General features: G+C 42.1%; 1 protein-coding gene across 1 annotated transcript; it reads right to left on the bottom strand.

The window, feature by feature from the left end:
• TUBGCP4 (tubulin gamma complex component 4) lies at positions 1-13,631 on the bottom strand. The gene is made up of 18 exons (XM_061376656.1): positions 13,497-13,631; positions 13,286-13,414; positions 12,597-12,719; positions 12,031-12,084; positions 11,540-11,596; positions 10,912-10,991; positions 10,014-10,215; positions 9,083-9,248; positions 7,706-7,830; positions 6,996-7,046; positions 6,680-6,785; positions 6,281-6,388; positions 5,910-6,048; positions 5,268-5,445; positions 4,196-4,330; positions 1,658-1,774; positions 1,095-1,234; positions 1-772 (listed from the first exon to the last, which is right to left on the bottom strand). The coding sequence occupies exons 1-18, from the start codon at positions 13,572-13,574 to the stop codon at positions 760-762; spliced, it is 2,001 nt and encodes a 666-aa protein (XP_061232640.1). The 5' UTR covers positions 13,575-13,631; the 3' UTR covers positions 1-759.
• Between the last annotated feature and the right edge of the window lie 203 nt (positions 13,632-13,834).

A 13,834-nucleotide genomic window follows, 5' to 3' on the forward strand; every position in this document is an offset into this window, starting at 1 on the left:
TTGTGTGACAAGATGGTTTTATTTGGTTCAGTAGGATAGTCGCTAGTAGCATTTAGTGCTGGCATCCTGAGTGTTTCTCCGCAGTTTTAGTTCTAGCTCTTTTATGCCAGCAGAGGGAGGTTTGTGTCTTGAACAGGGCAAAGCTCCTACTTCGGTCTTGATGGGCATAACATTAGCACACAAAATCTATTATGTTTTATAGAGAAAGCATGTGACACCACTAGTAGCTCCTTTACTTATACAGATATGCTACTGTATGAGAAGAGATTCCTAAAAATCCTTCCTTCCTCCCCCTTTCCCTCAGGCTTCATTTACCTGCAAGTCTGTATTTTATTAGCAGACACTGTGTACTGTAAAGCAGTGGAACTATGGCTCTATTCAGAAGTCAAGAACAATAGACCACTTCCTCCATACTCCAGCTTGCAAAAGATCATAGTCCAGCTGAAGAGTCAAGACGTAGTAATTCTTGTTGCTTTTTCACTTTCTTAAGAGGTACAGACTGCCTCCCTAAAAACATACATATACGCAGGGCTGTAGAAAGCATGTTTTTAGTAGCTTGGAAAACACGGAGTAACTTTCCGCAGTCACAGGGCAGCCTCACAGTAAGTGGCACTTCCTGCCAATTCCTTCTGAAACAGGGCTTCACCAGCAAGAGCCAGACACAGATTAACACTCAGTTCAGTGCAAGCTCTCCAAGGGCAGGCAGTCTCCACTGCTTAACGTGCCATTGGTCACGGCCTGAAGAAAAGGTCTTAGTGCTTAAACCCCAAAACTGCAAGAGAAGGGTAGACATTAAAAATACATGCTGAAAGGCACTCTCTTTATCAACCCACATCAGCAGTTTTCAACCTGTATGAACTAGCGTAGCAACTAGTTCAACTTCATGCTAAAGTAAACTTGATGGGGAGAAAGCATAAAAAACCCAAAAGTTAACTCATGCTGGTTTGTTACTTTTCTGTCATAGTGTTTATCAACACTTTGCTCTTAATTATTTCAGCTTCCACAATTAATAAAATTACTTATGATCATTTAGATCACTTTGTACATCAAGTACCTCAGGATAATGCCACAGACAACCATGAAGATACTCGTACCTGCCCAAGGTTCCTCCAGCCTGGGTGTAGTATTTGTTATAATCCAAGCGTAGCAGCAGTTGAGCTAAGTCAGAATTTATCTGATGGTTCCGAACACTAGAGAGAATCTTGAAGAGAAGTGATGACTGACGACTGAATCCCTACAAATGAGAAGATGTCAGTTCTGGGCAGGCACTCTCAAGAAAGGAAACAAGCTTTTCCTTTCTGTTCCTGCTTAAACAACCCTTTAACATCCTGAAGAAAGGTATCGCTGTAAGAGAATTGATGCTTGTGTTCCAGTATAAGGTAAGCTGTCAGCCGCCATAATTATTAGCAGATAGGTATCCAAAAGGAGGAGCAGAATCACCAACTGATAACAACCTCCTTTTCTATTCCAGTAGGTTAATTTCTGTGTATTTTTTTCTGTCTATAATTAAGCATTGATTAATTAAAATCATTGCAAGTACTCATATAGAGGGTTTCAGCTTAAACTCAGTCCTGTTCTACAGCTGTTAAAGCCAGTATGACTACTTAGGCAAATGTTTGCACGGGAGAAGAACAGGTTCAGATAACCACAGATTCACCTTCACCAAAATACTGAGTTGTGCAGCTCCCCGTTCATCCAGTGGGCCCAGATTCTGACTGACCAGAGAACAAAAACTATGACAAAGATCCAGAATTTCATTTAAGCAGTGGAAAACCTGCAAGGGATAAAAGTACAACAGAAGTTGTAATGTAAGTTTAAATAGTGGTCAAACCCAGAAGAAGCTGTCCTTAGTATCTGAAAAGTCACAGCATTCGTAATTTAAGTTATTGCTGATACCACATCTTCCAATCGGTAAGGAAGATGTCAGAGCACCTGTAACATTTTTGGAAGGTTTTATATAGAGAAGGACTTCTATCTGACGCTGCATCTTCCCCTCCCGCCCCCAACCTTTTGCAGACATTACCAGGATAACAGTGGCATAAGCACTAAGATTATAGTAAGATTTATACATCTATATAAGATACAGACACAGAAATTGAACACTGCCTTCCCTATCCAGCCTGCAGGCCTTCACTGCAGCTTCAGGATTGAGAAGGAAGAACAAAGCAGAGCCAGAGCTGTGGGTCGAGGCTTTGGTTTCACTTTCACAAAACTTTCTTTTTTAATCAGTTGATCAAGGTAACTTACATTCAAGAGTGTAAGAAAACCCAAATGGCTCACAGATCTAACTACTGTAACACTTCAAAGTTTGACTCGTTCATGAATATTCTGCCACCTTCATGCCACAGCCTGAGAGCAAAATGAACCACACAAGATCTCGGGTATTGTGTTTCATTGATAACAACCTTATTTGGGAAAGTGTTTGAGAGGCTACATGTTTAATTAAAGTACTAGCACCACTGTAACATATTTTTACTAAAACAACAATAAAAAAATACCCTTAAAGTCCACTCCGGAACATCTCAACTATTTTTATTCTCTAATGTGTGAGTAAGGGAATTTTTCCTAATCTAATGCATTTCAGAATGAATCCCTCAGGAATACAGTTCTCAGCTTTATGCCTGGAACTTCTTTAATGAAATTGCTTGTAAGAAAAATAGAGCAACAAAAGTTGAAGTTATTAAGGTTAACTGAATAATGGGAAATCTTGATTTAAAATGCCTAGGAAGGCATCCACCTTCAGCAACTGTAAATTAAAGTACTGCAATTCAATTATCTGTTCTAGTTTATACCTGCTTTATCTCTAAATGCTATATTTGTGAGGAATTTAAAATAAATAATATTTATTAAATAAATAATAAATAATATTAAAATAAATAATATTATTAAATAATATTAAAATAATAATATTGTAAATAATAATAATATTGTAATTATAATATAATAAATAATATTTATTATTTTATATTTATGAGGAAGTGTGGTCTGGATGATCGGGTAGTGAGGTGGACTGTGAACTGGCAGAAGGAGAGAAGCCAGAGAGTTGTAGTCTATGGGGCGGAGTCTAGTTGGAGGCCTGTATCTAGTGGAGTGCCTCAAGGGTCGGTACTGGGACCAGTATTATTTAATATATTCATCAACGATTTAGATGAGGGAATTGAGTGTACTATCAGCAAGTTTGCTGATGACACTAAGCTGGGAGGGGTGGCCGACACGCCAGAAGGCTGTGCTGCCATCCAGAGGGACCTGGACAGGCTGGAGAGCTGGGCGGGGAATAACTTGATGAAATATAACAAGGGAAAGTGTAGAGTCCTGCATCTGGGCAGGAACAACCCCAGGTTCCAGTATAGGCTGGGGAACGACCTGTTAGAGAGCAGTGTAGGGGAGAGGGACCTGGGGGTCCTGGTGGACGACAGGGTGACCATGAGCCGACACTGTGCCCTTGTGGCCAAGAAGGCCAATGGCATCCTGGGGTGTATTAGAAAGGGGGTGGTTAGTAGGTCGAGAGAGGTCCTCCTTCCCCTCTACTCTGCCCTGGTGAGACCTCATCTGGAATATTGTGTCCAGTTCTGGGCCCCTCAGTTTAAAAAGGACAGGGACCTGCTGGAGAGAGTCCAGCGCAGGGCAACTAAGATGATTAAGGGAGTGGAGCATCTCCCTTATGAGGAAAGACTGAGGGAGCTGGGTCTCTATAGTTTGGAGAAGAGGAGATTGAGGGGTGACCTTATTAGTGTATATAAATATATAAAGGGGGAGTGTCACGAGGATGGAGCCAGGCTCTTCTCAGTGGCAAACAATGAAAGGACAAGGGGTAATGGGTACAAATTGGAGCACAAGAGGTTCCACTTAAACCTGAGAAGAAACTTCTTCTCAGTGAGGGTGACGGAACACTGGAACAGGCTGCCCAGGGAGGTTGTGGAGTCTCCTTCTTTGGAGACATTCAAAGCCCACCTGGACACGTTCCTGTGTAACCTTATCTAGGTGTTCCTGCTCCGGCAGGGGGATTGGACTAGATGATCTTTTGAGGTCCCTTCCAATCTCTAACATACTGTGATACTGTGATACTGTGATTTCTCTGCAGGAGGCTACCAACGATCTGTCTAAAAAAAGATGGTTTGTTATTCCTGTTCAAAAGGCATGTTTCTTAGGGCAGTTGGAGAATTTGTAGAAAAAGGTGGAATCAAGACCAACTTACAGGTTTTAGGAGGATGAAAGACTGAGCCAACAGATTACTTAAGAAATGATCATGAGCCAATCGTATACTTTCAAAATCTCGTGTGGCATTTATCTGCTGCAGCAGCTGTGAGAACTGAGATTCCAGTACATCCACCTGGTATGAAAAAAATCTCATTAGTATCTTGAGGAATGGGAGTACTTCAGATCAGATAGTAGTTTTCTGTAAGAAACTTGGCTTTCCTTATTGGAAATTTCCTTATTGCTGCTCTTATGCTAGAGGCTGAGGATCACCTTCTGTGTCCTGAATAGGGTATTATATACAACAGTAGTACCTTAAAGGGGGGCCCAAACAATTTTTGACGCCTAAGTATTATCTAAATAGAAAGAGGTCACATTCTTTAAGATAAAGTATTGAAAAAATATATAGCTAGCATGTAAATGAAGGTACCTGATGGTAGTAATCTCTGAATTTTACACTGAGAAATACCATCTGGAATCTCCCGACAAAGGCTGCAGTGCAATAGCTCAGTGGGATTACTCTGAATAATATAGGAAGTTAGGCCCCTCAATTCAGCTGTTAAGGCTGTTACCGAAATGATACCTACTATTAACAGCTGTTTATATTTGAAAAGTTGTTTTTTTGTTTTTTTTTTTTTTTTTACTTCAAAAGGTCAGAATGTGGCTTTTTAATTCTTAAAACCAAACTACCAAAAACCCCACACAACATTTGTTATTTAACTCAAACTGGAGTTCACTTAATAGGGCAAGGAAAGAAGCCAGGATAGTATCTTAACTGGTATCTCAATGATATTACTTCAGAGATGACTATCACAAATGTTTAGTAGCAGCAGTAGAGGCCCCAAACTCCCGCACTTCCAGTAAAACTCAGTGATTCACAAATCCAAAGACTATAATTGTAGCACTAAATCTGTGAACTCAGAGAAAGTTCTAGAGTTGTTCCAAGGGGAATCCTGATTTTCTTAAGGTACAGAGAATCTGAAATTTGAAAGACAGGGCTTCAATGCTCACTCCATGCATTTCTGACTGTTCCTGGTTAACTGATACAGTTTTCCTTTCTCTATAATCCTGACCTGCAGATAATACTGAAGATTGTCCACAAGAAAAGCCATGTGATCCCTCAGACGCCATTTGATGGCATCAGTTCTGTTAGATTTCAGGTGTTTGCGCTGCATCTGGAGAGCCCAGCAGTGCTGTAGCTCAGCCTGGACTCGTCGCACACTCAGCAGGTATTTGAATACAACATTGTACCTACAGCCAAAAAATACAAAGTTGATTATGATTAAAATCTTCCTTGGGTGCAGATACTGGAGCAGATAACAATGCAAGACTAGAAAAAGAAACAAGGTGGCTGCCAGCCAACAGGATAGATCAGGTCATGGCCCATCTCAGAGTAACAGATTTCTGTTTCTGTTGATTACTGACCCCAAAACCACAAAGTTAATTTCACCATAAGGAGGGAGGAGCTGACACTATTTTGTCAAAGTAGCACTGTCCGCAAAATCTGTTAGCATCTTGGAGGTGTCACTGTCATTACAAGTACTCTCAATATGGCTAAGTAGAAAGAATGATCCTAAAGTTTCAAAGAGCAAGATAAAAGTACTGTAGCTCTACCTTTCTCTCCATAGACAGGAAGAAAACGCACAACACATTAGTAAGTGCCTGAGATCAGGAAACCTGTAGCTGAAGATATAAAGACCATACCTAATACTTACTTCTCCAGAACAGCAGGAGTAAAGAGAATGTGCAGTGGCCATTGAACTTTGTAAGAAAGGCCCAGAGCTGCCCATCCGGATGGAGGGGCTTCACGTGGAGATAACTCCCGGGAAGGCCCTTCACGAGTCTGAGAAGTATCTGAAAACAAATGAGGTGCTGAATTAAGTCATCTTCTTAGTCAAGACAACCATGGCAAGGAAGAAAAGGAGAAAGAACAGAATTTCTTCTTAAGAGCCAAAGCAAGCTAGGCCATCACATGTAACTGCAAAAGGAACAAAATATTTAACTTTAGAGAAAGGTAAGTAATAGGACTTGAAAACAAGGTCATCATCTCCTCTCTTAACTCACTACTAAAAAAGTAAGTAGATACCTTTATGTTCCTTTCCATGATATTCAATGGTTAAGTGAAGCAGAGGAAGAAGGTTGTCATCATCTAACAGCACTTTATGAGCAGACTGCTGAAATGCAACGTTGACATCTAACAAAGAAAGAGCAGATACCACACAAGATGATGCAGCTAGTGCTAATTTTGCATTAATTATTTATGCTCAACCATAAAAGGCAACACTGACATGCTATTTTCACTAGTTTCAACGATGGAGAGAAACCTGCCATCTGAAAGTTTTTGAGATGTTTACAAGTGCTCTCTTCTTTCAAAACTAATAACAACATCTAGAGGATAAGATAGAGCTTTTCTGTACTAATGGCTAACCATTTTCCTGCTATACCACAGCAAAGACAGCTCAGTAAACAAGTAAGTAAAACTCACCGTGTTCAGTTACAGCTGTAGGTGGTGTTTTTAACATGTGCTGTGCAGTGTCAATGAAGGCCTGAAATAGTTCACCTCTTCCCAAAAGGTAAAAATCTTTTATAATCTGTGGAGATAATTTTTTTTTATATAAGCATATAAAAACCTGAACAGAAATATTAAGCACCCTAGCTGATACTATCTATTTTCACTATTGCTCGGACAACTTCTGCCATTTCAAAACATAGCTGGAGAGCTCTGAATTTCATCCAGTACCCAAAAAGTAAGAAAGAAAGGATAAGCTGCTTTAGCAAAAACAAGCTAACAGTTACGTTACCTTTAGTTGTCCTAGTAAATCTGATTCTTCCACCATCAGTTTCCAAAGATGCTAGTGAAGAAACAAAAAAAAAAACAAACAGAAGAAACCTCACCTCAGATTTATCTACACCGATTCAGTGAGAGCAGTAGCTGTCTTAAAATATTTGAGATGCATACAAAACAGCAGCTATGTAATGCACAAGAGAACACACTAAGAATCCTGTGCATGAGCAGTCCATGCTAGCAGTTAGAATACTCTTGATGTATTCCAGCAAGAAACCCTGCCTAAGAAACATGAAGGCCCATGACACAAAAAATAACCAAATTCTGATGAAATAAGTTTCACCCCAGCTTTGTTCCCACTTCTCTTGCCTCCCCACCTTCTCAGGCTCCTATCCCAAATGAAAGAAAGACTAAAAATTGCCAAAGGAAAGAATTTGACTAGTGAGATAGCATCTGTCATGCTGAAAGCATGATGAAAAGTTCTGAAGTCATTTGACTTCTTTCCCCCATGACAGCACACAGTGTTTGTTAATGTCCTTTAGTCATTAGAAGTTGGGGAAACATGAAGCTCTAAGCCCAGTAAGAACATGAAATCTACCTGCAGCTTTCACACACTTGTTCAGTCACTCTAAAGAGTTCCCCCCATCCCAGCCATTCACAAATCTGAACTGCTTCTCAGCTTGTGTAGTAGTTATCTTCCTACTACTGTAGTAGTGGGAACCTCACCTCAGCAACAGTGCTCCGTATCCAGTCAACCACCGATTCAAAGTCCACCAAACTAAAGAGCGGTTGCTGCTTGAGTCGATGTAGCTCTGCTGCAAAAGTATCCTCCTGGTTTTTTAGGATGGAGCCTGTGCAGCAATGAGAAAAGTGTTTTGGATAACAAAAAGGAATACCATTTGGAGACATGCAGACCCTTTCCAGCACCATGGGCAGAAAGACTCTTCAGGCAGGTCTGGTGGGAAATGTGAAATAGAGGCCTCAAAGTACAAGCATCGAGCTACAAGATTACTATTGCAAGTACAGTACAGACATTTGCCATGGCAGTGCGGTGGTATCAGTAAAACACCCAAGTATTTTCTATGTAAACGATTTCCACTTACAGCCCTTTTTTTTCTAGAACTGATCTAGTTCTTTGAACCACAACTTTTTTGCCACATTAAGCAGTTAGTTTGGTTCTGCACCTACCCCCACCCCTTTCAAACCTATCTACTGCTTGAACTTGGGGATTTATTTATTTTTTTTTTAACCAGCTAATCTAGAAGATTCTTTCCAACTCACTTCTTTGCAAAAAAACCTTTTGTAAGGTTTTCTATGGAGGACTTACATGTGATGCTGCATCTTTCCCTCCCACCCCCAACCTTTTGCAGACATTACCAGGAAAACAGTGATTGGCATAAGCACTAAGATTATAATAAGACTTATATATCTATATAAGATATAGATACAGGCAAAGAAAGGCCTTTTTCTTGCCTTACAAAAGGCAAGAAAACAGTCTAATTTAATTGGTCCATTGTTCTCTGCAATGTCACTCAGCTCCCCACAGTAGTACTCCCCAAATGGTATAGGAATATATTTGAAGACCATCTCCAATGCAAACTTCTCAGGCATCAGGTGGAACTGCCTCTCTCTTTCTGTCTTAAAGAATCTTACTCATTTCTTTTCCACAGCAACCTCTGGAACCACCTTGCAATGAATCTCTTATGTTTGTGGATGCATTTTAATCCTATGACACCATTTTGCAACTTACACACTCAGAGCAAGATGTGCCCTTGTGTCTGTCTGCACCCCTCAGGGATGAGGATGCAAGCTGAAAAGAAAGCATGACTTTATTTATCCAAAGCAAATCACATGGTGACTCGCTGCTGTGAATTTTGAGACTGTGTTTGGGAAGTATTATTTACTCATCCTGTTCTTATGCTGCTCCCTTGGAATCAGTCAGAACACTGGGACCACTGCCTGTCCAGGCACAACCATCTGTATGTTCTGAAGAGTATCAGCCAATAGTCAGTGACTGTTGAGGAATTTGCTAATATAGCATTTTGGAATGTACTTGTCAGGCACTCATAACTGAGCAAAGGACACAAAAAAGATGTTACTTACCTTTTCTGGTCAGGTTAACATTTTGATTCTCAAACATCTGTACAGATTCTCCCACAAAAAGGATTTTCTCAGCAACCCGCACAGGAATGTATGAGGGCAGCATTTCTACTCGCAGAGAAAACTGTTTTAGAGATGGAGCTAACATGTTCTCCTCCTCAATCAAGCGCTGTCAGAGACCCCAGTGGAAAAAAAACAAACAACAAATTAAAACAAATAAAAAAAAAAACCCAAAAAAAACCCAGCCAAAACAACAAAAAAACACCACAAAACAAAAACCAAAAACATGTAAGATTACTCAATTAAGCTGCTTTGCACAAGGACATTTTAATGATATGCCATTTATGTGAGGAGCTACTGCATTTCCCCACTGCAGTGGCAGGTCGCTCCCTAAATTCACACTCTGGGCATATTCTCAGCAGCCTGTCGATTCTCACAAAGCACATTTTTCTCCAGTAATGTCATGACCATGTTAGGCAACATATGCACAACAAACGCTTGTGCAAGAAAGGTACCTCACCCAGCTGCCAGTAGGGTACAAAACAAGTCAACACCCAAGCTCTCCACCACCTTTCCCTTGCAATTGCTCAAACTACCACCTGTGCCTGTTTTGAGCAGATCAGAGTGTTTGCTGTAAGGAATCAGAAAAGAGTCAGTCAAGAGCAGGGTGAATACAGCAGTTCCAATTAATAGATAACAGTATCACAGATTCCACCCATAGGGCTTCCTATCCAAGATTATGCAATAGTGCCAAATGATGTCTGTCCTTTATGCCTAAATGTGACCTGTTAAATATTCTGTTGATTTTCCATCCTACCAGCTGTCAATATATGTCTGGTCCACCACAGCTCACACTGAAGCAAAAGACAATGTATTTTTCTTTTTTTTGTGCCCTAGGAACCAAAGGATGCCAAGCTACGACTTGCAGTCTTACCAAGTCCTGCAGTTCTCGTAGCTGTTTTCCTGTAAGGCCCCCAATTCCTAGATCATCATCATCTTCTTCAGGTTGGCTAGGGACATTCCCAGAAGAGGGGCCCTGTTTGATAAAAAACTCTTCGTGTTGATCTAGTAGCAATCCATGCAGCATCCAGGCAGAGAGCTGCTTATACATGACTCCATGACACACAGCCAGGATCCTGAAGGCAAAAGCAGTACAGTGAGGCTTTTCCACACAGAAATCAAGAAACCATTGTACATCATCCTTGAAAGTCCAGTCAGGCATTATGGCAGTGCTAAATGGCTAATGTGGAATTTTTTTTATTTTTTTTTTGGAGGAAGGTGGACCGATTACTTGCAAAACTAAACTAACATATGCTCTGAATATGCGGCTTTTCCACAGAGCTCTGCTAGTACAACAGATGTCTAAGTAAGCTTGCAGTGACTTTCCAGTCCTGCAGTTTCTACTCAATTACCATTTCAGCATGAACACAAATTACCTTTTAAGTAGTCCATCTTTCTCCCCAGGGACATACAAACCTAGCAAAACTCACTGTTTTTTGAAGCATCAAAACACAGTAATAAGTCTACCATATGCAAAACAGTTCATGTAGACCTCCAAAGAATAAAAAACCGTAGGGTCCTAACCTTCCCCAGCCCCAAGTCCGAAGCATGGAGAAAGCCTTAAGTCCTGTCAGGAGTCTGCTTTAGATAAAAAATAGGGACTATGACAGTTTTCACTGCATGCTACTCCTACTTTTAAATCATGCAAGCCTGTTTTGCATGTATCTTACTGTATCTTAAATTATCTTACTGTTTTTACAAGATAAAACACCTTTACACTAACTCCAGTTACTACAGAAGAATGAAGTAACAGCTTTATTGTATCTACATACTTTTCAAGAGCACTGCGAACAGGAGGCAGCCCCCCACAGCTATGTTTGTGGACCGTCTCCAGTATCTGACATCCATGAATCTGCAGAAAGAAAACATGGTTAGACTAGGTCTGTTATTTCAATTTGTACTGACCTTTTCAGACATTTAAACACTGCAAAATGCCATAACAAGCTGCACAAGTCTTACAGAAAAGAAAGATGTAACACACTCCATATAGTGAAGAATGAGGCCTACTATGTGTGGTTCTACACCCAAGCTTCTCTGAAGAATTTCCTTTAACAAAAACTGATTATCTGTGGATTGGAAACATCAGCTCTGCTTCCCCCCCCCCAAATGACAGTGGGAGAAAACACTTGGAGAATAAGTTGTATCCAGCAGCATCTTGTGCTATGAAGTATACTGTGAATCAAGTCATCAAAGACCATACTGATAATAAAGTCAAAAAATCCAGGGCAAATGGATCTGCAAAATAGTTATTCAGTGCTTATACAACAGTACTGAGAATACAGCATCCATTACTGAAACCACATTCTTTCCTAGTATTAAAGGTCTGTAGTGGGGGCAGAAAGAACTTTATCAGCTAAAGAGGAAACTTGTCAAGAGAAACTAGCTACAATTTTACTGTACCTTCTGAGTCTTGATCTGTTCCACCATGACCATCACAGAGGGGAAGAGTAACTGAAACTGCAGAACAAGGAACAAAATACTGAATTAGCTTGCTATGCAAGGGAGAGAGAAAAACTACACTTGAGTAAGTGGGGGCAGCAGCTAATTACAATAATTTAATGAAACTATTATCTGTCTTTCTCCACAAATTAGAAACATGACATGAGACTCTTTAGGAAGTATGTTCTCCCTCCACTGGACTGAGATTCATGAAGTTACTACATTTCAGCTGAGGTTCAGGCTAAAAACACAAGCTGTGAGAAATATGTGAGGGACAAGGCGGAAGACCTAAGCTTTGTATCAAAAACACGATTAAGGGACTATAAACGTAGAGGTGTAAAAATAAATAGCACAACATGACAGACTAACCTTTATTTATTCTACCCACTTATTAGACCTCAGGAGTGATAAGAGCAACCGGAGAGCACTACTTGTTTATTAATATGACATACCTGGTCCAAGGAGTAATTCACATGTGAGACGGAAAGATGAGGGTCAGCCAGAAACTGCAAGAACAACAAAGCAATTAATGAAAATCAAAATCAGGTATGGATAAGTCAAAAAAAGCAAATTTGCCTCTATTCCAAATCTTCCATTCCCACAGCTTCCCCCTCTTCCTTCCCTCCCCCCCCCCCCAATTTTGGGCTATGTCCTATTTTAGGGTATAACAACCACTGCATGGTAACAGTAGCCAAGATACTACAGCTACTAATCTAGTGGAAATTAATCTAAACCTTTACAACAGACAACAGAAGTCACAGTAGTCTGAGGCAGCAGTGTGCTCTGAGTCAGATGGGGCACTTACTGAACTGAAGCTAGAGGGAGCTTAACATCTATCAGAATTAAGAGTCATTCTTAATAGCATCCCACAGGAATAATTTGGAAGACATTCCTGATTAGGAAAGGAAAATACTGGCTCTTTAGCTGCTACTAGTTAGCATATTAATTGCAGAAATGACAACTTCCCACAACCTGTCAGCAGCAGGACAGCATCTTGTTCCAAATCTCTCTCCTTTACCTCTTGTTCTAGGTCAAGTAGTGCCTGTCGATAAGGCTGCAGCACTGAATCAAGACCTGTGCAGAAGGCTCGCAAATAAATGCCATGTAACCCACTCTGGTTTTGCTGAGATGGATGATGGTCCTGAAACCAAACAATAACATCTACATCAGCTATCCAGTGCAGGTTTAAAGAGTAATGGTGTTGCTGTGCAATGTTACAGCAGCAGCCAGTGGTCTAAACACGTTGGATTGCACCTTAGCCCACCAGAAAGTCCCCAGCAAAACAAAACAGAAGTTTGCCACAAAGACGGCTTAAGCGGAATTATTTTGGGTTCTTCTATGGGCAGATGCAAGTGCTGGGAACCACTGGTAACTTCTTTGTACCCAAGCATGCTTCTTGGATCTCAAACCTCCACACAAACCATGAGGAGGACTCATTACAACACAGGGATGAGCACTCTGTACAGCTCACAAACACCTGTGACCAGAATTTATGCACTGGTCACTGCAGATTTCTGCACTGACCAGAAATCGTTACAGTTTGCTTCCCCAAGGACGAGATCTTGCATCTGGGCCGCCCTCTGCAGCTCTGCGGCCCCCCTTAGTCACACCGCACGGAGCTCGCTGCGGGACACCCTAGGGCCGGGGGCAGGCCGGCCGGACCGGCGGCTGCCCGGAAAACACAGCGGAGCGCTGCGGCGGTCCCACCTGCTGTTGTACGTGCCCCGTGTACTGCTCCACGAACTCGGCGAAGCGGATGTAGTCGGTGCCGAGGCGGCAGAGTCGGTTCAGGACGCTGGTCTCGCTGGGGTGCAGGAACGGCAGCTCCTGGGACACCTGAGCAGGGAAACATCGATGAGGGCAGCGGAATGGAGAGGCGGGTTCCGGGTCCGGTCCCACTGTCCGCTGCTGCCCATACCTGCAGGCCACCGCGCTTGCTCCAGGTGAAAGCCGCCCCCGGGTACCCGCTCAGCGCCAGCAGCAGCTCATGGATCATCCTGCAGCGCAGCGCCCCGCAGACTGTCGGGAAATGCGCAAGGGCCGTCGGGAAAGGCAGGCCCAGGCAAGCATGACCTGACCGTCTGCGGGGCGGCCGCGCTGCGAGGGGCCGGGCCGGGCCGCCCCGCCCCGCTCCGCTCCGCTCCGCCCCGCTCCGCTGCGGGTACGAAGCCGTCACCTTCGTCGCTCTTGGGGTGTTTTGGTGTTTGCTGGCTGTGAGGGGACGGTTGGGTAACGTGTGTGGTCGTGATGGTAAGT

Source organism: Neopsephotus bourkii, unplaced genomic scaffold (genome assembly GCF_033783945.1).
Source record: "Neopsephotus bourkii isolate Nb327-2 ecotype Australia unplaced genomic scaffold, CSIRO-AGI_Nbou_v1 NB_1723, whole genome shotgun sequence".
Taxonomy (NCBI): domain Eukaryota; kingdom Metazoa; phylum Chordata; class Aves; order Psittaciformes; family Psittacidae; genus Neopsephotus; species Neopsephotus bourkii.